General features: G+C 32.3%; 1 protein-coding gene across 3 annotated transcripts; it reads left to right on the forward strand.

Annotated features, from left to right (window-relative positions):
* The first annotated feature begins 7,739 nt into the window (after nt 1–7,739).
* Nucleotides 7,740–21,152, forward strand: LOC148614880 (rab-like protein 3). 3 transcript variants are annotated; one of them, XM_088589362.1, is made up of 9 exons: nt 7,740–7,898; nt 11,089–11,180; nt 11,364–11,481; nt 13,698–13,803; nt 14,257–14,407; nt 17,189–17,260; nt 17,775–17,819; nt 18,548–18,566; nt 21,082–21,152. In XM_088589362.1, the coding sequence occupies exons 1-9, from the start codon at nt 7,754–7,756 to the stop codon at nt 21,129–21,131; spliced, it is 798 nt and encodes a 265-aa protein (XP_088445488.1). In that variant the 5' UTR covers nt 7,740–7,753; the 3' UTR covers nt 21,132–21,152. The 3 variants fall into 3 exon arrangements, with proteins under 3 accessions (XP_088445488.1, XP_088445489.1, XP_088445490.1); XM_088589363.1 differs by lacking the exon at nt 18,548–18,566 and having other exon boundaries at nt 18,974–21,152; XM_088589364.1 differs by lacking the exon at nt 18,548–18,566.
* Nucleotides 21,153–22,811: the final 1,659 nt, after the last annotated feature.

Genomic DNA, 22,811 nt, shown 5'->3' on the forward strand with positions numbered 1-22,811 from the left:
ATCTACTTTGACAGGTTGGTTGTCTTTGAGCAAACCAGGCACGCTATCTTGGTACTATGACGTCTTTAACCTCCGTATTACAAGATTCAAATAATCCCAAACGAAATAACGTTTTAATTATGAATCAATTTGTCACATTAGAAATTAAATTATATGGAATGTTTCCTAAAAAATGCTTCGCAATTTGTAAGTGTAAACTGCCGCACACCAGAATATTTATATAACCAGTTTAAATGTTCGAAACAATCCTTAAATATACAGGTTATATGATATAACCTGGTTTGTGGCAGTTCAAAGAGGTATTACGTTAAATATATCGTATAATTCTGTACAAAAGTCGAGACATTCCTCATAGTTTTATTCCTATTGAATTTCAGTCCAAGTGTTCATAATTTAATTTCAGAAGTAACAATATTTCTGATTGGATAAAAAAATTGTCAATCGTCTTATAGACCAAATGTGACTGTGACGTCATCAATATTTTTTATCATCGGATGTACTGGTTATATTGGTCCGATTTCGATTTTTTTATTGGATTCCTTATGAAAATCTGCCATTCAGCATTTTACAGTCAGATTTCAGATATCCCTTACGATTATCAAGTTATAAGGGGTCATCGAGGCAATACAAAAAATCGATTTTTGTATTTATGGTATAATTTTTGAAATTTTTTACTGAATTTCAAATTTTCTGCTATATTGTCTCAAAACCAGTTGTTTTGTCCATAATGAATTGTTCCTTTGCTTTTAAGTGTGCCAACAACTTATGTGTACACACTTGCCTAAAGCCACTGTTCAGCGTTCGATCACTGTGGTCGTGATAGGCTGCGCTCCGCGAAGCTCTTTATTAAAAATGTAATTGGTCAACTACAATCACTTCGTCAATCGTATCCTAAAGCCCCTTATTAACATGTTAAAGACATTGAAGTCACTTGTTAATTGTGGAAATATTGGGTGCAAGACAACTAAACCCTCGGACAACTCGGACTGGGACCATAAAAAAAAGTACAACTCGGAGCGTCAGGAAAAAAAAACAGTTTGGACCATCAAAAAAGACATGTATATGTATACTAATACGAAAACATTATTTAGATTCGGTACAATTGATAACGGACAACAAAAGCTCTGGTGACATTGTAACCGAATGAATATATAGATATACATATCATAGAACCCGCACATTCAATAAGACATGCAAAGCTTAAAAGCAAATGAACATGCATGTACACATAGTATATCATGTACTAGGTAATACATAAATATTAATACACATACATGTAGATTCGCACTAAAACAGATATCACAGTAATTACAGCACTTTTCAAGAAATAGACAATATAAAACAGACTGTCATGCGCACACATAAAGGTCAAAAGCATGACAAAACTGAATAAAGTGTCAAAAATCATGTAACATTATCACTAATGAGCAGCAAATAATGGTTATGGCGACAAAACTAACATGTATTTGCATGAAGAACAGCGACATTCTGACCCATTCCAAGACCAAACTATACTCTGTCCTGAAATGGTTCGGAAGACATGGCCGTAACTAAGGGCTTAAGTTAGAGGAGGCAGGGGTTAAAAAGGGGGTCGGATTTTTTTTTCATGAAATGGCATAAAATTGGACCTTTCCAGGAGTTTGAGAACGTTAATTCTTGAATTTATATCAATATATCGAAAAACAAATTAATAGTTTTTTTTTTTATTTATCTTTGAAATTATTCCACATTTTCTTTCTCTATTCTAAATTTCTGCAATAAATTGATCAGAGTTTCTTTTAAATAATGCACGGAATTTGAATAATCTGATCTATCTGAGAAAAAAGAAAAAAAAACAAAACAAAGAAGTGCACATTATACGTTCTGCAGGAAATGCTATGTGGATTTTCCTACTACCATCCATATGGCCACAACCATTTAATTATCGATTCCATAGGGTTCCACACATTTTTGCATTGACATTTTTGGCTGTAACATGGACCATATCATACATTTGGATATAAGGGGTCACTCAAATCGACTATGTACCTAGGACACCCCACTTAAAATATCGGGGGATGAAGTGTGATTCATTTTTCCGCTGATCTACAAACCCCGAAGTAATGCCTCCGGAGCACCAAAATAATCCTTGAAACTGGCACTTGGTTTGCATCTAAAGTAATTCTTTTGAGTATATATTTTATTTTATCCATCTTTTTGTCAAGCATTCTATAGATTTTGAAGTCTCTAATACACTTCATTCTTGCACCACAACTAAATATCGGTTGGAATTTAGTGTCTGTTCAGTACTACTTTTTCGTCTGACTCAGGTCACAGTTCATTAGAGGTATTGGGTCATCACCTATCTCTTTAGTACTGCCGCAGCCTTAACGTACATGTCCGGCGTTGTCTTTCTGGTGAACACGGAGCATGACTAAACAACAGAGACGATTCTCTGTCATTGTGGCTCTGCACTACATGTATGCCTTCAAACGTTTGAGAGCAAAAAAAATATCCCACAAGAACGTAAACCAGCTGGTAGTGTTAAAAGGAGTTTCAGTATACGTTGGATGTTCGGATACAATGCCGGGTCGGCAAAAGATATTGCGTCTTTGAGCGTCTCAACGAACTGAGGCAAGCTTGACCTGTTGCATTTTGATACCCATCTATCTACTACATGAGGAAAGATATTTCGGGGTGGTATATCATTCATGAACATGTATTTGGTTTTCATAATATCAACAACTTTAGCGGTCACGTTTTTTACCAACGACGGTACAAGATATTTGCCATAGAAAACGTATTTCAAATGCGTAATTATGTTTCGAAAATGATTTTTTATGTTGCCGAAATTCAGGTGGAGGCAGTTGCTTCCGCTGCCTCAATGGTAGTTAGGGGGCGACCATTAGATTCTTATTGAGGGTGGCAGATTTTGAAAATAAATTATCTTTCCCTGATTATTTAGGAAATAAATATTCTGATATTCTGGCCTCATCATACCAGAAAATAAAAAGTCTGACTTTGCAAGTTGCTAGAAAATAAATATTCTAACTTTGGCTGGTAAATTGAAAATAGATATTCTGGCCTCCTCAAAACCTTTTAAAAAAATGGTTGCTACACTCGCCATGGTTTCATAAATTAGAAAAGTAAACATGTTTAAGTACTCCACAAGTTTTATACAACACCCTAATAGTCTCCAGTGGCAATACTAAATACATGTACTTAAATGACTTTATTGGGTTAATGTGTAGTGGTTTATGGGCTGGGAGGGTCCATCGTGGACCATCCCCCTCATCAACTTCATGGTGATTTTTAGGTAACTCTATGCCTCCCATTACCGAATCAATTTGTTGCCGAAGAATATTATCAGATTCTTTTTTAGTACAAGCCTATATTTGTACCCAACTGGGTCAGAAAGCCAAGATTTTTGTGACTCAATTGTTTGAGCGTCTAAGCCTTCCTGGGACAACATGTGTGAACAAACTAAACAAATATAGGTATCATCATGTAGCCTAATGTCTCAACTTCACAATGGTACCAAACACATTTGCCGTAACACTTAGGGTTTTGAAGAAAATAAAATAAATGTACCCTTACACCACTGTAAAATCGCCAAAAATTGACATATTTGTCAATGTCAAAACCCCTACAGTATTTATATTTCAGTAAAAAAAATAGCTCATTTGGAATTTTTTTATTTAGTATTATCCAATTAATACTCTTGGGTTCTTTTGATGAAGTTAGCGATTTTTGTAGTCAGAATTGATTAAAAATGCAAAAAATTGGATTTTCGATTTTTCGGTAAAAAGTCACAGTCTACAAGTTATTGTTCAACTAAAACGTCTCAAACAGAATTCTCATTCATGGCATACCGACAACTGTAGAACTCATATTTTAGGCATTCATAATTAAGACAATGATATAACCAACATATCTGGTCAATTCAGGCGATTAGATTTTCTTGTTGGCCCGGGTTACAATTACTATAAAATCATGAAAAGGGAATTTTTCAGAATTTCGGAATTTCTATTATCATCCGTTGTCATTTTTTTCAGAATACCGTAGTATAAACAAGCTTTTGTTTCATATGGTTCATTAATATAGTGACTTAGCTTCCAAATGAGCCCGAGTAGTAAATATCTGAACCTTTCCAAAACAAGTTAGGTGAAAAATTGCCACCCCTACCCATGAAAAAAATACCTCAATATGACCTAAAATGTTAATTTTGGCATATATACAGTGTATACTATAGACAGGTTTGGTACTACTGTTTTAATGTATCCAACATATCTTCTCATTTTTTCGCCTAAATGGCCTAGAATTTGTTAAAGTATGCATTGTCTTGGCTCATTAGAAAGCTTAGATACTACATAGATGTGTTTGAATATGCAAAAGCTTGTTTGAAGTAGGGTACTTGAAATATTGCCAATTACAGGTGAATTGGAAGAAAATATGAAATTCCGAAAATTCCTCTTTTTATGAACAACTCATTATATTGTTATATCGAAACTGAAAAAATATGTACCTGAAATGAGCAGGTATGTTGAATACATCGATAATTAAAACACTAGTACCCAACTTGTTCCTTTTACATTGATAAAATGCTAAAAAATTACATTTGAGTTTATACTTTATTCATGGGTGGGTGGCAATTTTTCACCTAACTGGACTTGGAAAAGTTTAAATATTTATTACTCGGGCTCATTAGAAAACTAAGACATTATGTATTTGAATATACAAAAGCTTTTTAGAAGTGAGGTATTTGAAAAAATATGCAGATTACAGATAAAATGGAAGAAAATATGAAATTCCGAAAATTCCCCATTTTATGCAAAACTCATTAGTGTCACATTGAAACTGAAAAATACATGCTTGAAATGAGAAAATATGTTGAATACATCTATAACTGAAATACAAGTACCCAACATGTCTATAGTACACCGTTTACATGCCAAAAACTAATATTTTAGTTCATTTTGATGTATTTTTTTCGGGTGTAAGGGTGGCATTTTTTCACCTAAATTGACTTGGAAAAGTTTATCTATGTAGAAAATTAAATTATCTATCGAATGATTCCAAATTTGAGACATTATAGTCGAGCAATAACTTGTAGAGTTGAATTTATACGACTTCTTCAGGGAAAATCGATAATCTCATTTTTCGGCTCTTTTGGATAAATTCTGACTACGAAAAATAATACAAAAATTGCAAAAAAACACTTTAGTTTATTTTATTTTATTTTTTTTTTTTGCGACAAGAAGATTCATAAATGAGAAGTAAATGGGTGCATGAAAATCATATTTTGGTTGATGAGTGGGGGTGCACAGGAGGTTATCTAAGCCCACGTATTATAGTTGAATATTGCAATTGTAGATTTCATGCATATACATCGATATTCGAATATGTCCCCTAAAAAGTCCCTCACAACATTTCCCGTTAAATTTGGGGCATATCGCAGGCCAGGAATGCCACCTGGACTTGCAATATGCCCGGATGTAGTAGAGACTATGCCTTGTATCATGGAGATGGAACTTCATTTAATAATGTGTTGAATAATAAACAAAAAATTAACACATGCTTTGATATAGAACCCAAACCACATACAATGTACTTTGGTAACCCGGATATGCACATTTAAATTTTCATCGAAAAAAAATAGACTCTTTTATTAGTGTGGAAAATAAATAATCAAGCCATGCTTATGATGAAAATAAATAATCTGACTTTCACCAGGCTGAAAATAGAATTTCTGACCTGAAAAAAATTAGCCAGCTCCACCCCTAAAAATCGTCCCCTTAAATACGGCCCTGGAAGACTGTTCAATAAAGTAGCAGCGGCAAAACAAAAACTTTTCTTATCATATGTACAGGTTTTGACTTTCCGAATATCTAGATAGTATATTTTTATACCTGAAATATAACGAGAATGGATATGGTGAATATGTCAAAGAGACAACAACCCCAACAGGATGAAAAATGTCAGCTCAAGGCCACTCATGTATGGGTCTTCAATGAACGACGAGGAAACCCTCACACCACAGGCAGGCTGAAGCTGGCCCCAAAACAACATTATACACAGGTACATTATATTTATAAGATTTCACAGTGACAAGCAAATGTAGGCATACATGTGATAAATAAATTATTCAGGATTTTAAAGGTTTCAGCAACCATTGTCCTTGGCGTTTAATATGCAGAAAATGCACCCCAGTACGTTCAAAAAGTTCTTCGTATGAGCTAGACACATTATCATCATACACAAAATGGAGTGCTCTTTCCTGCACTTTTTCCAGATTTTTAGAATTTCAGAAATGCCATGTCACAGGGCAAAAATTAAATTTAATAATTTAAGAATATAAGTATGGAAAGTGGTTAATAGTATTTTTAGCCGCTGAGATGCCTTCCTCAGTGCAGAAGTCACCAAAATGGATACCAAAATTAAGTTTATTATCATAAATATTTCAATACCAAATATATATATATACATGTATATATCATGTTTGCACTTGAAATTGTGCTTTTCTTCTAGTCAATCTTTTTATTGTCTGTCCTTCTTTTAACCATATTTGAATTGTTTTAATTACAGGTTTATGCTTTGATGATGTTCATTCATGTACCACATGGTTATCAGGCGCGTAGCTGCCGTAAGGCAAAAAAGCTTTTGCCTGCACTTAATTTTGCCAGTTTTTTTTTTTTTAGATAAAATACATCCAGGAGAGGCATAAATGATGCTCTAAAACGCTATCTCCGCGGAGCTTCGGGGGGGGGGGTTGGCCCCCCAGGACCTGCTGGGGGCCTTAAGCGGCCCTCAGACCCCCTGCCGTAATTTTACCTACACTTCAATTTGGCCTCCGCTACGCGCCTGGTTATTTGACTTTCATATTATAAAGCATTTCGCACTATAATAAAATCTATTATAAAAATCCTCGGGTGGGGGTAACAAATATTTGAATTTGTATTTGATTTTTGAGTGTTTAATGGACACGTCCGTGTCCTTGATTACTCAGGTCTTAAAGAATAAAGCAATGAAACTGTTATAATTTATTTTGCCCGTTATTACAAGAAAATCAATTAAAATGAACATGAAATATGTTCTCTGATAAATATAAATTTGACACTCACTCTTTCTCACTAAATAACAATTCGAGCGGGCATCAACAAAAATGAATTGTGCCTAACTTAAAGGAGGATTTACAGTCGTAAAAAAGGGCTATATAAATAAAAAAAAGTCGAGGTGGGTTGGTAACTCAAAATAATTAAAACACTAATTCTAGACAAGTAAAATTATAGATAGATAGATAGCTTTATTCATATCAGAACATCATACATACAATTTACAGGACAGCATCCATTCATTAAATACAGTCATACAACATATAGTATACTCTTATGACAATATAGTATTAAAACTTGCCATGAATGCATCTAGGCTAAATGTTAAAATTTAATTGTTAGCCTTAAAAAGTAAAAAGTAGGTTGATATCTAACCTTGGATAGCCCATTAAAGCTTTTCAGCTTATTTCCAATATGGTCCATTAAATGTACCCAAACTTATTTAGGACTAATTAACCCATAAATATTCAGATGACTGTTACAGGTACATATATGATTAATTCAACCTTTAAACGCTTGTGATGACTTGCATTGTGTTATAAATATAACACTAACCAAAGGGATAATGCGTTCAAAAGCAACGTTAATTTTTTAAGATCCTGGTGTAGTATACTTGGTACGAGTAATCTTGGACCGATATATACATGTCTGTGGTACGAGTTATGATCAAGGGAGATAACTATTACCCTCTTTTTTTTTCTTTGACAACATCATCATACTGTTTCAGTCATCTATGCTATCTGAAATGGATTATGGCAGGGTTCGCAGCTTATGACAAAACTAAAATTATTGTTGTTGGAGACTCAGGTATCATTTGAAAATGTTTAAACGTATGAAAGAGTAATCAAGGGAACCAAGATTCTAGTCCGAATTTCCTCAGACTCAACAACCCTCCTCTTTTTCATTTGGACATTGATATGTTAAGCTGGGGTCAGAATAATGTGCCATACAAAAAGTTGAAGATTCATTGGTACCCAGGAGTACCGCCCTTCAACCGGCGGAGCTAGTTACTTTTGGAATGGAAGGGTAGTGGACACGTAATTTTTCACCGTAATTTTGATATATTCCGTTAGATTCCGTTTTTAAAAATCGTTTCTGCTCTGTTCCGTTCCAAAAGTAACAAGCTCCGTATACTCTCTATTACAGTTCAAAATGTCAACAAAACAGGTCTCTTGTGGAAAATGATGAAACTTCAATAATAAATGTAATTTTTGTAGCAAATTTGGTATCGGCATACAGGAAAATGACTGGAATCCAACTGGGTAGGCGTGACATGCACAGTTTCAACTTGAAAGTCGTTACAAGCGGTTGAAGGATAGTACTCCACGGTACCACTGAACCTCCAACTTTTTGTATGCCACATCATTTTAACCCCAACCCGACATAAATATCCAAATAAAAAGGAGAAGGGTTGCAGGGTCAGAGGAAATTTGGACTACTACCTAGTTCGATTCCAGAATTATTGTCCTGTTCGCTGACACCATATTTGCTACAAAAATTACATTTTTTATTGAAGTTTTCATCATTTTTCATTAGAGACACTGCTTTGTTGACCTTTTGAATCTTAATACATGTGAAGTTGCATGAGACGAGACTGGTAGAGCTTGTTACTTTTGGAACGGAATGGTAGCTGACACATAATTTTTCACAAGAATTATGAAATTGTCTGTTAGATTCTGGTCTCCAAAATCATTTCTGCTCCATTCCGAACGAAAAGTAACAAGCTCCACAAGTCTCATCTCTAGTTCCTCATAAAAAGTCAGGATGAAAGATGAAAGAAAAACTATGACATGTTGAACAAATCAGTTTTCATGGTGCAGATGGATACACCGTAACAATCTACGAGTTCATGATGACAACCATAAAACTTCTTAAGTGATGACTTAAATCTTATAGCAGCATAACCCTCTTCCAAAAGCCAAATTGAAAAAAGTCTGGTTGGATACAAAAAGTCTGCGTAGTTACGGCAAGCTTTGGCATAATGTATGAGTTGTGATATAAAAAGTCCATAAGAGGTGCTGAAGGGATGTTGCCACAGATGGAAAGAAAGTTGACAATTTGGAATGAAAAGTCATTATGTTTGTCGTAAAGTTTGGTCAATAGTTTTCCCTTACCATTGATCTCTAAATGTAGGTCTAGATATGAGGCAGACTTCGCAGTGTCTGTAGTATCCTTGATCTCAAATTCTTTGGGGTAGATGCGATGTATCAAATCCCCGAAAATAGGATTGTTGAATGATAATACATCATATGTATAGTGGAAAGGATCTATATTGTAGCTAAACGATGTTCTTTCTGTCAGATCAGATCGACTATAAAGTTAGCCTCATAAGAGTGAAGGAATAGGTTAGCAAGTAGACGAGCACGATTTGTTGCCATTGGAATGCAACTGTTTGTTGAAAAACGCATCCACCACATTGGACAAATACATGTATGTCGTCGATAAAAAATTCCAGCATTTTGAAAACATCTCTTCTGTATATTTTGAAGATGATTTGGAATTTAATTTTTACAAAGTTTGAGGAATCTCTGCCAAAAACTATATATTTGTATCCAGGTGTACCATCTTTTTTGGAGAAACAGCGATGTATAATGTTTTTGAGTTAGGATTTTAATCGAGTAATCTTGAATTAAGGGTCTCCAAAAGATCTTTCCATTAAATTACACTTAATACCACTATGGGAGTAACAAGTGCTTTGGTAAGACTGGAGACCCTCTTTGACAGTTGTGAGTACAGAAGTTAAAAGTTTTGAAAGAGGTTTGGAAGTACATATTGCAGATTCAGCCATGTTACTTGTTTGTATGAGTTCTTGTGAGCTTAGAAATCAGTACATAGGCAGTAAATCACAATCATCATCTTTTGTAGAGAGACCAAAAGAGGATAGCACAGATGTATAGTTTTTCACTATCTCTTCTTTTCAGAGTGCAGTGGCAGTATAGGTCTCATTACTGCTATTATTTTCTATGTCTACCTCTGATAATAAACATTGGATGTAATACGTTTTGCAGACAAAAACAATGTTGTTGTCGACATTGTCATTGTCCTCAATTAATATTTAACCCATTACTTGCCACACAGTCTTGGTTTTGGTCACTTATCAGTGTCACTAATACACTCCTATCAAATTGACCCATTGTACTTATATCCAGACAAGTATCAATTTCTGGTTTGCACCTTAATTCTGGAGCTTAAAAATAGCATCATGGCAACTACTTTTTTTACTGTAAAGGTAAATGTGATTGAGAACCAAACCAGTCTCGGAAAACATTTGCTATCTTCAGTGATTAAATACAGATCCAATCGTAACATTTCCAAGATAGAGTATGTCAAAACAGTCAACAGTATGATGGCCTCAAATGAAATGACATCAGTCTTACCCTTAATTCATTACAAATGTTGGACAAATTCTGGGACCCAGACCATTCCAAGAGTATACTATTAAAACCATATATTTTAAAAGGTGATCTTAACCATATTGGCAGGTAATTAGAATAATACAATGCTGACAAAATGAAAAGTGTTATGTTACAATGTACATGTAATGGATATACATTTTGGAAGATGCCTTCCATGGTTTATTTAATCTTTTCCTATTCAAGATTCTGTTGCTCAAATTTAAGGATTTCATTCTGGAAATCTAAATATTATTCATGAAACTGAAAGTCCTCATCACCATCAGTAATGTCTTAGTTAAGGTTCTGAACTTTGTATTTAAGTTTCCCCTATAAGATAAGTTAAGTGCATTAGGTCAATCCACTAACACATTTTTTGTTCACACTGTACCCCATAAAAATATTTTTAAAAACATTTCAGTAGTCATCAATTAATATGCATATTAGCCTATCAGCAAAGTAAGGGACTAGGAGTGTAATATCATTGTCATCAAAAAATAGTTGAAAACATGTAACTGATGATTAATAATTAATTGAACAACAATTGGTTACATTTTGTTGTTACATGAATACATGTATATGTATAATGAATTTGATTTTTGCAGGTGTTGGTAAGACATCCCTAGTACATCTAATATGCCATAATGAACCAAATACAAACCCTGGATACACAATAGGATGTTCTGTAGAAGTAAAAGTAAGTAAATACAGATCTACATGTCATACATGTAATCTATATTGTACATATAACTCTATACAGCTTACATCTACTAACGTTCTATTTGAAATATAATAAGTGAAGAATGCAATTGTAAATTTGCCAAAACATATTTGCTTAGAATTCAATAAAATTATTTTTGATTAACTGCTTTTTCCACAGTTGCATGATTATAAAGCTGGTACCCCATCAGAGAAGACTTTTTTTACAGAGTTATGGGACATAGGAGGATCATCCAGTCATCAGAATAGCAGATCTATATTTTATAATAATGTAAATGGTAAGCATATTTTAATAATTTTTTTTCTTTACCTTGATTGGATTAAACAGAATGTTTGAACTAAAAGGTCACTGGCTTGAATTTAAAGAATAAATTATGAAATGATACATCCTTGAAATTATCAAAACTGTTTAAGGAAGACAATCAGTCAGGGTAAGAAAGCTATATATTTTTTCTTGAAAGAGAGGCAGACTGACGGATTACAGATCCTGCTGAAAAATAAAGACACAAGAGAAACTCAAGTTTCCTTTGGTATATTTTTCTTAATTAAAAACATTCCAGAAACATACATTTGGAAACAATTTTAAATGTTATTTTCAATTTTAATATGACTGCTTTTATTACTTCACCTGGAATGAAAGTATTTGCTTTTAAAGTTTTGCACAGGATTAATGCAGTCAAAATGGGTTTTAAACTACAACAAACTACAACAAAAAAATGCTTTGATTAAGATATATATCATTATGACCATTATAAATCCAAAAATCTAACAAAATCTGATGTGTGTAAAACCTCAAAATGTGCTTTCAATAACACTGGTAAGGGGAGATAACTCAGTAATTTTTTTTTTTTTAATATTTTTTTTCCTTTGATTTTTATCAATTTCAGTTTAAATATGATACTTGTTTTTTTTTCATTATTGACTGTCTCCTATATTACACTTCACATGATATGTAACATTTTGAATTAGAAAAGGTATATTCAATCTTTTGGGAAATTTTTGATAAATAAATGCTTTTTTTTTTCAGGATCTTTCATTATTTGAAAAAAAAATGTGTTTTTTATTTCTGAAAGCTATTTATCAACAGTTTTGCCTTTGTTAAAAAATATTTTAAACACAAAAAATAGAATATTTACTTCCTTATTTTAATCAAAATTGGAATTCTTGAACTTCATTATTTGAAAAAAATGTACACATGGTTTACTTTTTAGTTCCTAAATCTAAGTTGTTGTTTGGTAAAAGATATGAAAACTCTTTTTAAGTTGTTGATGGTCCTCTAATTAGGGTGAAAATGTCTACTATTGCCAGATTTTATTTTTATCAGATAAAGCATAATAATGATTTTTGTATCAAATTTTGTTATTTCATTTTTGACAGAGTTATCTCCCCTTTTCAATGGGTATAGGACATTTGAAATGCTTATTCTAAGGTTTCAGCATGTTCGATTTAGTCAGACTTTTTCTGTGTCGATTTTGGACATAATGCTATGCATGTAGCTTTGAACTTGAATATATGTTCTGTTGCAATTTGATTTGATTAAGGACTAAATTTTGGTACAATTTATATTGACTGGACTATATGCTAATTTAAGTTAGGGAACAAACATGACAGTCATGTGTCTATTAATATTGATCCATTGTTTCAAATAACATCTTTAAAACCTTAATAGAGATTAATGAATGTTGCTTTTTTTCTTTAACTTGAAGAGCCCTTCTGAAATCTCAACTGAGTTGAAGTTATTGGACAACTCTTTCTTACAGTTATTGCCTTGAAAGATCAAATATGTTTATCTATTTTATAGTTTTTATCTTGAACATATGTATATATATATATTGGTAAAAATTATAGCTAGAAAAAGGAACAGAAGCTTGTAGTTGATGAAGGAGTTTGCAGGAATAATGTTAGGAGGGTTTCTATAAACATTTTAATTTTTGTTGAGCTTGATCCACTAATATAGCCACCAGATTTCTGATTCTCCCAGCTGACTGATTTTGGCTCTTAATACCCTTTAATTTTTAAATAACATGCTTTTATGCACAAAAAAAAGTATTTTACTACACATAGAGTGCACAAAAGTGAAGATATTATGAGATGGGATTATAACATTAAATACATTGAGTACCCCTATTGATATAAAAAAGGAAATATTTGTGGCGGTATGGCCTGTCTGCATCCTATTACATGTACATGTAGGTAGACATTCAAACAGCCAGTTAATCTACTTGGATTGGTTCCTGAACATTTTGTCACTGGACAGTTACCAAGTATCTTGGGTTCAATTCTCAGTTCCTCACTGGAACTTGGCATAATTTTGTGAGGCAATCTTTCACTCCTGTTACATTTTCCACCCAACCACAGGGTTTAGATTGCCATTGAACTAATTCACAAGGAGAGGAAATGTGACAGGATGACCTGTCTGTTGTGGGATTAATATCTGAGAATTTCTGTATGAGGTAAAGTTTCACACCTGATCTTTACATGCTTTCTAATACAGGTATAATTCTAGTCCATGACTTGACCAACAGAAAATCACATCAGAACTTAAACAAATGGTTAGGTGAAGTGTTGAACAAAAATGATGCAAAAGACTTCAGCAGTGGGTAAGTATTGTTTTATACAATCAAATGGTAGAAGTGTATAAATTTACTGGATTTGGAAATATCATTTTATTGAGACATTGTGGAGAAATTTTAATTTTGGTTTATGGCTATGAATAAAGCACGAAAAAATAAAGTGCTTCACAAAAAAATATTTGAATATTCAGTAATGCACTGGATACATTTAACTTCATAAGTACTGTACTTTAATTATATTGCCATCTGATGCTGAATTTCAGTGTCAAGTATTATTTGGACATTATGTATTTATTAAGAGCATATAGAGAAATCTAAGAACCCTAATTTGATCCTCATCATTCAAGTTTTTAGGTCCAACAGTATGTCCCAAATTTCTGTGTAGATATTATCACTATCTAATGACCATGTATTGTACCTTGATAGAGAAATTTGTATTCTGAAAATTGTCATAGAGACTAGATTTATTCTGTTCCCCAGGTACGATTATGATCCAGAACAGTTTGCAGGGAACCAGTTACCTATATTGGTTGTAGGTACAAAGACTGACCTTGCTCATATACTTAGAGAGAAGGTTATTTCAAGGTCATCCACTATAGCAGAGGAATGTGGTGCAGATGAAATGAATTTAGTAATTAATTACATTATTTGATTATAGTATTATGCTTTGTTCAGTCTTTTTGTAGGTGGTGGAATAATTTCTCATTTAGTCAGTAAATAAATGTAAATGTTCTGAAAGCTAAATAATCTACTAAAATCATATGTCTGTAATTAAAGAGGTTTGCAACTAATTGATATATCACAATAACATGTGGCGGGGAATGAGATCTCATGCTTACTTAATTGACAATGACAACTTGACTTTAAATGATCGTAACTAAAAAAAGTATTGCTAATATTGAAATAAAACTTCCAGTTTCTCATTCAACGATATCTTAGCTTCATATTCATACCACATTTTTCTTCCTACCAAAACAAACAAAAAGGGAGTATTGAAAACAAATTACCTACCCCCCAATTTTTACGTAAATGAAACTACTTCAAAATTGAATTCATTAACGTATGTCGGAAAGGACATAATGCCTTCTTTGCATTGAATAGCCTTAATGAATCTGTAAATCTGAAAGTCATGGTTAAACTCTACAATTCTATAGTGTTACCTTCTATATTAAATGGTTGTGAAACATGGACTAACATTAAACCTTCAGAAATGTGTATTCTGAACCGTTTCCAACATTTCATAACGAAGCAAATTCTGGACTTGAAACCGAGGACACAATCTGATATGTGTTAGGGTCTATTAGGACTACATTCGATCGCTGTTTCCATAGAAAAAAAAGAAACTGTTTCTCTAACAACTGATATCATTAAGTGACATTCATTTAATTAAACAAATATTCCTTATTCGCCTCTTTTCTTATTTAGCCGACTCTGATCGCACCCGTCTTGGTTTTGTGCCGGATATATGTGATATATTATTCGATTACGAACTTCATGGTTACCTAAAGGACTGTTTACTTACTGGTGTATTCCCAGTAATAAGTAAATGGAAAAAAATTGTGAACAATTTGATCTCCTCTGTACAAGATGACAAATGGAACCATCGAACAATGTCAATAATGACTTTATAAGATTTAAATGCATAATAGACTCTCTTGAATTAGCCCTGTTCTGGAATTTAGCCAAAACAAAGTATGATATTAGAAGCTATTATTTTGTGATTAAACTTCTTACAGATCCATCAAATATTACAGCAGGCTTTATGTACTATGTAACTGAATGTTCAATGACGTATATGTTCATGCGATATGCACTTGTCCAGCAATGCTTCCAATTCAAGATATATTTTAGAACCTACTAATAAAAAATTTTCCGCTATTTGTATTTACTGAATTATATGAATATAATGACAATCATCTCTTCGAAACACTACTTGGAAAAAATGTAGTATTTGATGATGTTGACCCTCATGACTTTATGAGACTTTGCCACTTACATATTGTTCAATGCCCAAGTCACTACAAGAAACTTTTGAAGGCCGGAATGTAAATACGCTAATACAGGAATAACTTAAAGTATTAGACAAGTGGAAATACCATCGCTGTCTTCTTTAGTGTATTGATCTTACTTAAGTATTTATACATATTAATTACTTCTACTTACATTTTCTGTTTGTCTGCATGATATGTATTTATAACTGTTTGTATTGTCATTATATCTCTTATAAGAGGAAATAAAGTTATGAATCAATCAATCAATCGAAAGGGGGAAAAAAGAACTTTAATAAAGAAGTGGAAAGGTCAGAGAATCTTGTTCTCCGTGTGATAATTGTATCGATAGATTGGCTAATCAACGAATTTCTTATCTCTTTAATTATAGGTCTCTGCTAATATGCATGTAAAAAGGTCCAAATTAAAGATACAAACAAATTGGTTAAAGTAATATGAAACTTCAAAAAATTAATTTTCTTTCAATCAAAATATTTTGTGTTCTCAATATTTCATTGTAAGTGTAACAAATATTATCATCAAATATCACTTGTTCACTGTGTATTATCCAAGAATAAATGTGATTGGATGTGATTCATCTTATTCCAAATGTAAGTATGTGCAGTGACCTCTGTTTTTTGAACTAATCTGGATTTATTCTGTGCATGTACCTGTACATCATCACTGTCAATTAAGAAATTGTAAATTAGCAGTCCAATAGTCCCATGGGAATCACTGGGTTGAGAAGTATTAAATTATTGATTGTTCGTGTAGCAGTTGATAATTGTTGCTATAGCTTTACTAAAGTTCATTAGCACTGACTTTTACTGTGAACATGACTAAATTACAGTCTTTGTGTAGAAGTTCAACATTTTATTTTTTTTCAAATGAACATGGAATGTTTATTTTAATGAGTATGTTCAGGATAGACTGACTTGCTTCAAAACTTGTTTTTTTATTATTTTAAGAGAATAGCCTATGGTACATTGTAAGTTTTCCCTTCCTGTTAAGATTTATGTTTTATACAATGCTACAAGGTTTACTTTGCCTTGTGTGTTTATATATACAAACATAAACCTCAAAAGTTGGTATTCAGTCAATACAATGTATGGTACCTTTAGTCAAGATAACTGTGCAATATATCTCAGTTATCAACCTAAGATGTCTACCGATTAATTGTTACAATACTATTTGTAGTGGTTTCTTAGACCAATGCTTGTTAGAATAGTGATTTTAAAGAGAAAAAATGTCTCATTTATCTATGTTCCAGACAGAATTTGGACTGTATACTTACTATCTGAGCCAAATGTGCACAGGGTCAGAAAATACAATCCAAATACCAATATAGTCAATACTAAAGTTGTCAAAATTCTGTAAGTGTTGGTCCTCAGTTACTAGTAATCATTAATAGGATTTAATTACAGGACTGTAAAGATTGTAAATGTCTGTCTCCTGGTTCCACTAATGCTGTTAAATTATCCAGATTCTTTGATAAGGTAAGATAAAGATTGGTTAAAACATATATAAAAAACACTTAACATAGTTTTTTTCATTCAATAATGCAGTTTTTGGACTATACTATTCAGAACAATTGGATTATGATAAATGTTGCATTTATCCTTTAGGAGTTGTGGCCCCTTTTTACTTCATGATTGCATTGTTGATTATCATATCAACTTTTTCCAGTTCTCCCCTTATAAACAGATTGGGGATATACAGGAATTACATTGTACATCTGTCTATATTTATCTTGCAATTGCAACTTCTCATAAACAACTGAATGTATTCTGATTAGTTGGACATTATAAGTTGATATGCATGAAGCAGGATATTTGCAAAGGGGAGATAATCTAACTCAATAATTTTGAATAGACATGTTTTAAATGTTGCAATGAGGGTATCACTCAGTTAGGTCACTCATGTTCTGCTTTATTTGTTATGGGAAATATAGGAAGTATAGTCATGGCAATTCATTCTATAATTTTTGTACATGTTTTTGATTAACTGTAGGTGATAGAGAGAAGATATTACAGCCATCAGATGGGTCAAAGCCAGGTGAGTCATATACTGAAAATTGATAGTAAAGAATACCTACCAATAGTTGTTGATATAAGTATTAGAATTTTAATATTGTGACTTATTTCAGTACAAGTGATCAAACATTGTCATGTTTATTATCATATCTTACCAACTATCTATATATTTTTTTCTGATCTATTATTGTAAAAGATTTTATTAGTGTGTCCAGGTTAAAGAACCTATATTTTGATGTTGTCATTTAGCATAAATCTTAACACTTTCATAAAAATTTCTCTTGAAATGAGAGGTAATTAAAAAATTTCTGAACTGATAAAATCAATGCCAATCACAATGAAAATCTTCGTAATGAATGGCAATATTAGGGTAAAAACCACCATTATGGTCCTCACTTGGCACACGTTTTCAAAGTCAGCATTTAATGATTTTTATTAATTTCTCAAGGTGGAAACCTATAGTAAGAAAACATTTTGATGGCTAGGCTACAGTTGTCTTAAATGGTAAAAGTTGTAGGAGTTAATGCCCTTGAATATTAAATTACTGGTAAATACTAGTATAAAATGAGGTTAGGGATTTTAACTCTATTGAGCCTATGTTATATCTTATTTTTGATTGCCTTTTTCTGAAAATGCTCAACCCATAAGTGGATATATATATACATAAGATTATTGTTTCCTATAAAGCTCCTGTAGGTGTTTTAATGCCATTTTGATATTACTACTATACCACTGTAAACATGATTGCAGTATGGCAATGTTACTAAAAGTAAGTATTGATGAATATGTGTTGTTGTATGCTGGCAGAACTTAAGTAGAACTGAGGAATGGTCAGCATATTGGTGGTGGAAAGAGGGGTGGGAGTACATTTTGATGATTTGTGAAGCTATTTCTACCACCTTGAAGAGGGACCAACCTAAAAATATACATATTTTCAGTATTAAACACATTAATGTAGATATTTTACCAACTGCTTAAGGAAAGAAGTTTTAAAATATGTGCAATTTCTTCTTAGACATTTCATTCAGTTTTACTTTCAATTTGACCAGTAGAACATTTTTCCTAGTTCTACTTTTAGTTTGATTTCTTCTAGTTCTACTTTAAGTTTGACCACATACTCAGTGTGATTTATCAGTGCTTGATAAGTGTTTATATATTCATTGTTTTCACTTACAGCAAGATTTGCTAAGTAAGGTTGGAAATTCTTTCATCCCAACTAGAATCCTAAGTAAACATTTTTAGGACCTACATGTATCCATGATGTTTTTGTTTTGTCTTTGGTATGTTTAATCAACCTATTTCATGTTAAGTGCAAATTGTAGTTTATGCAATTAGAAAATAGCTGAAACAAAACAATGAACATTGTATAACGATATGATATTAGTACACCATTGATAAAACAGTGAAGTTCTGTTAAGTTTTGTATTGGATGACTGTTTTATGGAAAGAACTGAAATCCTGAATAATCCCAAAAGTGTCGTGTCTAAACTGACACTGAATAATCTGAAATCCAAACGACATTTTTTAAAACTCCCCTTACATCAATTTAATTGTATTTTGAATCTTGGTAAACCAAGCACCTGTCTCATCTGAACCAATTTTTGAGTCCTTAAGGAGTTTGGTTTAGACATGTTTTCACTTTATTACAGTATAGAAATATGAAATGGTTTGTTTCTCAAAGATTCAGATCATATATATATCTCAGGTTAAATTGTGTTTATTGATGGATTAAAAATATTATTCATAACTATGCCAAAAAAAGTAGCCTGCAGAGTAAATGTAAACTTTTAAAAATATCATACACTTAGTTTGATGTGTAAAGACTGTAAAAAAATATTCTGTAAAAAAAGCATGAAAATTCCAGGTGCCCCTCAGTGTAAAAAAATGTAGTATGTGCATAAGTGCAAAAAGATACTGAGTTAATTTATTGTGTTAGAAAATTGTCATGAATTGTTCAAAGCACTTTTTAAATCTTGAAGGCTTTATAAAGTAATGTCATTTTAAGATTCATAGCCAGAATTAATACTTTGTTTATTAACATAGAGATAGGCAAAGGGCTTGAAACTGTGTCTATACTTTCACTATGTTTGGTTTTAGTTTAAATAGATAAGAATCTGTTTTTTTTTCTGTATTACTGTATGAGTTTTGAACTGTAATTTTACTTCCATTGAGTAGCAATACACTGATTGATATATAATAACTTAAGTTTGTTTGAAGTCAATGCTGGAAGGATTACTGTTCACAAAGCACCTGTAGAATTAAATATATCAATTGTTTTGACAATTTGACCATTTGGAACATACCTACCGGTAATTTCTTAATTTAGATATAGCTTTTAAGTGTCAATATTATACCCATCCATGTTGACTAGATTTTTTAATAGATGAAGTAAATCTTCAACAAATAAAAAGAGGGGGGTCTCTGTTATCAGTATGTAAATATTATTAATGAATGTTGTAGAAAATAAGACATGGTTAAAGCCCTATTATTCCTGATACTTTGTGAGATCCCAGGGTCCAGTTATTCAAATGATTTATCAGTTGGATAAGTCTATTACAATCTATATAAGTTATCCAGTGGCTAAATATTTATCCAGCAGATAAAGTTTTGAACAGCTGGGTAGAGAAGAGAATGCATGCAGCTAGCATGAACCCGGTGTTAGATGTATTGCATGGAATATTTGATGACTCGATTACATAATTTTTACTGTAAAGGTTGTTCAAACTTGATGTCAACAGTTAAGAAGATTATAACATAAAAACCAAATTAGATATGATTATTGAGAAGATATTGAACGTTTTGTTCTAGACCTGATCAAGTTGTTTTCTAGACATTGGCTTCTAAGTATACAGTGGCTAATACAGGGGTTCTGGGGGTAGTAGTCCTCGTTTTTTGTTTTGTTTTGTAAGAAAATTTTGTGAACTTACTGCAAAATTGGGACAAGAAAGAGCAAATGATGGCCTGGAACCCCTCAGGACCCCCGTTTTCAAAATCTCTTGATGTGACCCTGGTTATTTTGGTACTGTTTTAAAAGTCATTATTGGCCCATTTTCTGTAGGAAACCAGTAATACTGTATATTTGACATGATAAATTCTGCTATCATTGATTCTTTTTAATGAACTTTAGGTTGCTGATTACTTAAATCCAATGCTGTGGTTAATTGGAAAAAATCAAAAGTGTTACAAGTAAATCTTTTTAATGATGATTTAGGGTGCCTAACGATTAAGTTTTTGTCAGAAAGTGTGGTTGTTTTGATTACATTGTAATTCTTTTTTTATTATAGGGACACCTTACACCTACCGAGAGAAGACGCCACATGAAGACTCACCATAATGATTAAATTTTATTTTTAAAGATGTTTTTGTAGTTAATTCATATGTAAAACGAAAGGGAAATTGTTATCATTGTGTCATAATAAAACGGCATGTGTATATGACGATTTTACAGTAGCATACTATGAAAAACTCTTATTATAGAAGTAAGAGATGTGGTATGATTGCCAATGAGACTGCCACCAAAACCCAAGCAACAAACAATTGAACTTCTACAGGTCACCACAGGGTCTTCAATGATAATCAAAACCTTTACCATAATGCAAGCTGTAAAAAGCCCAAAATAAATGAAGGGACTATTCATAACGAACTACATGATGATACATTTAAGAGTTGGCTATGATAAAAATTTTGTCTATTAAAAAATAACATAAATTGTCCTAGAGCATATTGTTTATTGCGTTAAGTGCAATAAACAAAATATGCACATGAAAAATTTGTTATTTAAAATATGCACATGGAAAATTTGTTATTTTTCAATAGACAGATTTTTTATCATAGCCAATTCTTATAAATTAATTTTAAAACATAGTTTTATCTTTAAACATGAGAAAAGTAGCTCTGAATTTAACTGAATAGGGGCGTGTCAATATTTTTTTATCCATTGAGATATAACAAAATTATTTTAACCAATCAGATTACAATATTTATCTCAAATTAATTTATATATAATTATGTCAGTTTATTTCATTTTATAGAAAGAAGTTCGAAGAATCAAAAACGTAAAATATGGATTTTTGCCTCAACAAGTTATAAAAAGTAGCCAAAAAAATACAAAAACGCTTCAGTTTTTGGTAACAAAAAGATTCGTAAATGGGGGGTATAAGGGTACATGAACAGGGGCATAGCTGCCTATACGCAAATACGCAGTTGCGTACTTTCGGAAAAAGTAACAAAAATAAAAACACACAATTTAAAGATGAAATAAAGGTTTTATGCAATGACAAATCCTTTTTAATACATAATGATACTCCAATATACACCATAAAGTAATTCGCGATATCAAAACCATCAATTCCGAAAATTTTGTACTTTGCCTTGAGCGGGGTTATCTCAACCCACGTACTAAAATAACAGTGAACATAACAAAGCAACGATAACCACTGGTTTAGGACCGGCACATAAAGTATGTGGCGAGGTTAAACATATTTGTGAGCGCTAAACATTTCCTTCAACCTGGGACGGTGTTGGGAAAATACAACAATAAAACAAACTACGAAAATCTGTTGAATTCGGATTAAACACCTTGAATCAAGTCAAGACAAAAGACAACAAGCTTTATCTACTTCGAAAGAGTACTCGTTGTTTACGCAAACAAAAACATCAATAAAAACACGTCCGACATGATTCAGTGAAAATATATCATAAATTGTCTGTAGAACAAGGTCTTCGTTCAAATGCGAGGGAAAAAAAAGCAATGACCTTCACATGCACATTTGATTTAAAATAATGTTACTCGGATTCGTTAATCATGAACTTAAATTTGTGACTGGCTATTAAACGCCACCAGCATACTAGAAAATATGGAATAGATTACCGTGTAGTCAAGAATTTTTTAATGCATATTTTCTGCTTTCTTGAAAATATTGCTGAATATATTCTCGTAAAATTCTTCTTAATGTGCATAGTATCAACAAAACTCACCCCAGTCAAAGATTTAAGTTCCTTAAAGGGTTTCGGC

This window comes from Perna viridis, chromosome 6, assembly GCF_037379345.1.
Source record: "Perna viridis isolate PV_CMFRI_1.1 ecotype Kerala chromosome 6, ASM3737934v1, whole genome shotgun sequence".
NCBI lineage: Eukaryota > Metazoa > Mollusca > Bivalvia > Mytilida > Mytilidae > Perna > Perna viridis.

What these genes read in the sequence shown, in the direction of transcription:
- LOC148614880 (XM_088589362.1), top strand. Translation starts at nt 7,754, where the DNA reads ATGATCAAGGGAGATAACTATTACCCTCTTTTTTTTTCTTTGACAACA. An exon ending in GCAAAAGACTTCAGCAGTGG is followed by an intron (nt 13,804 to 14,256) that starts GTAAGTATTGTT and finishes TCTGTTCCCCAG; the next exon opens with GTACGATTATGATCCAGAAC. An exon ending in GTGCAGATGAAATGAATTTA is followed by an intron (nt 14,408 to 17,188) that starts GTAATTAATTAC and finishes ATTTAATTACAG; the next exon opens with GACTGTAAAGATTGTAAATG.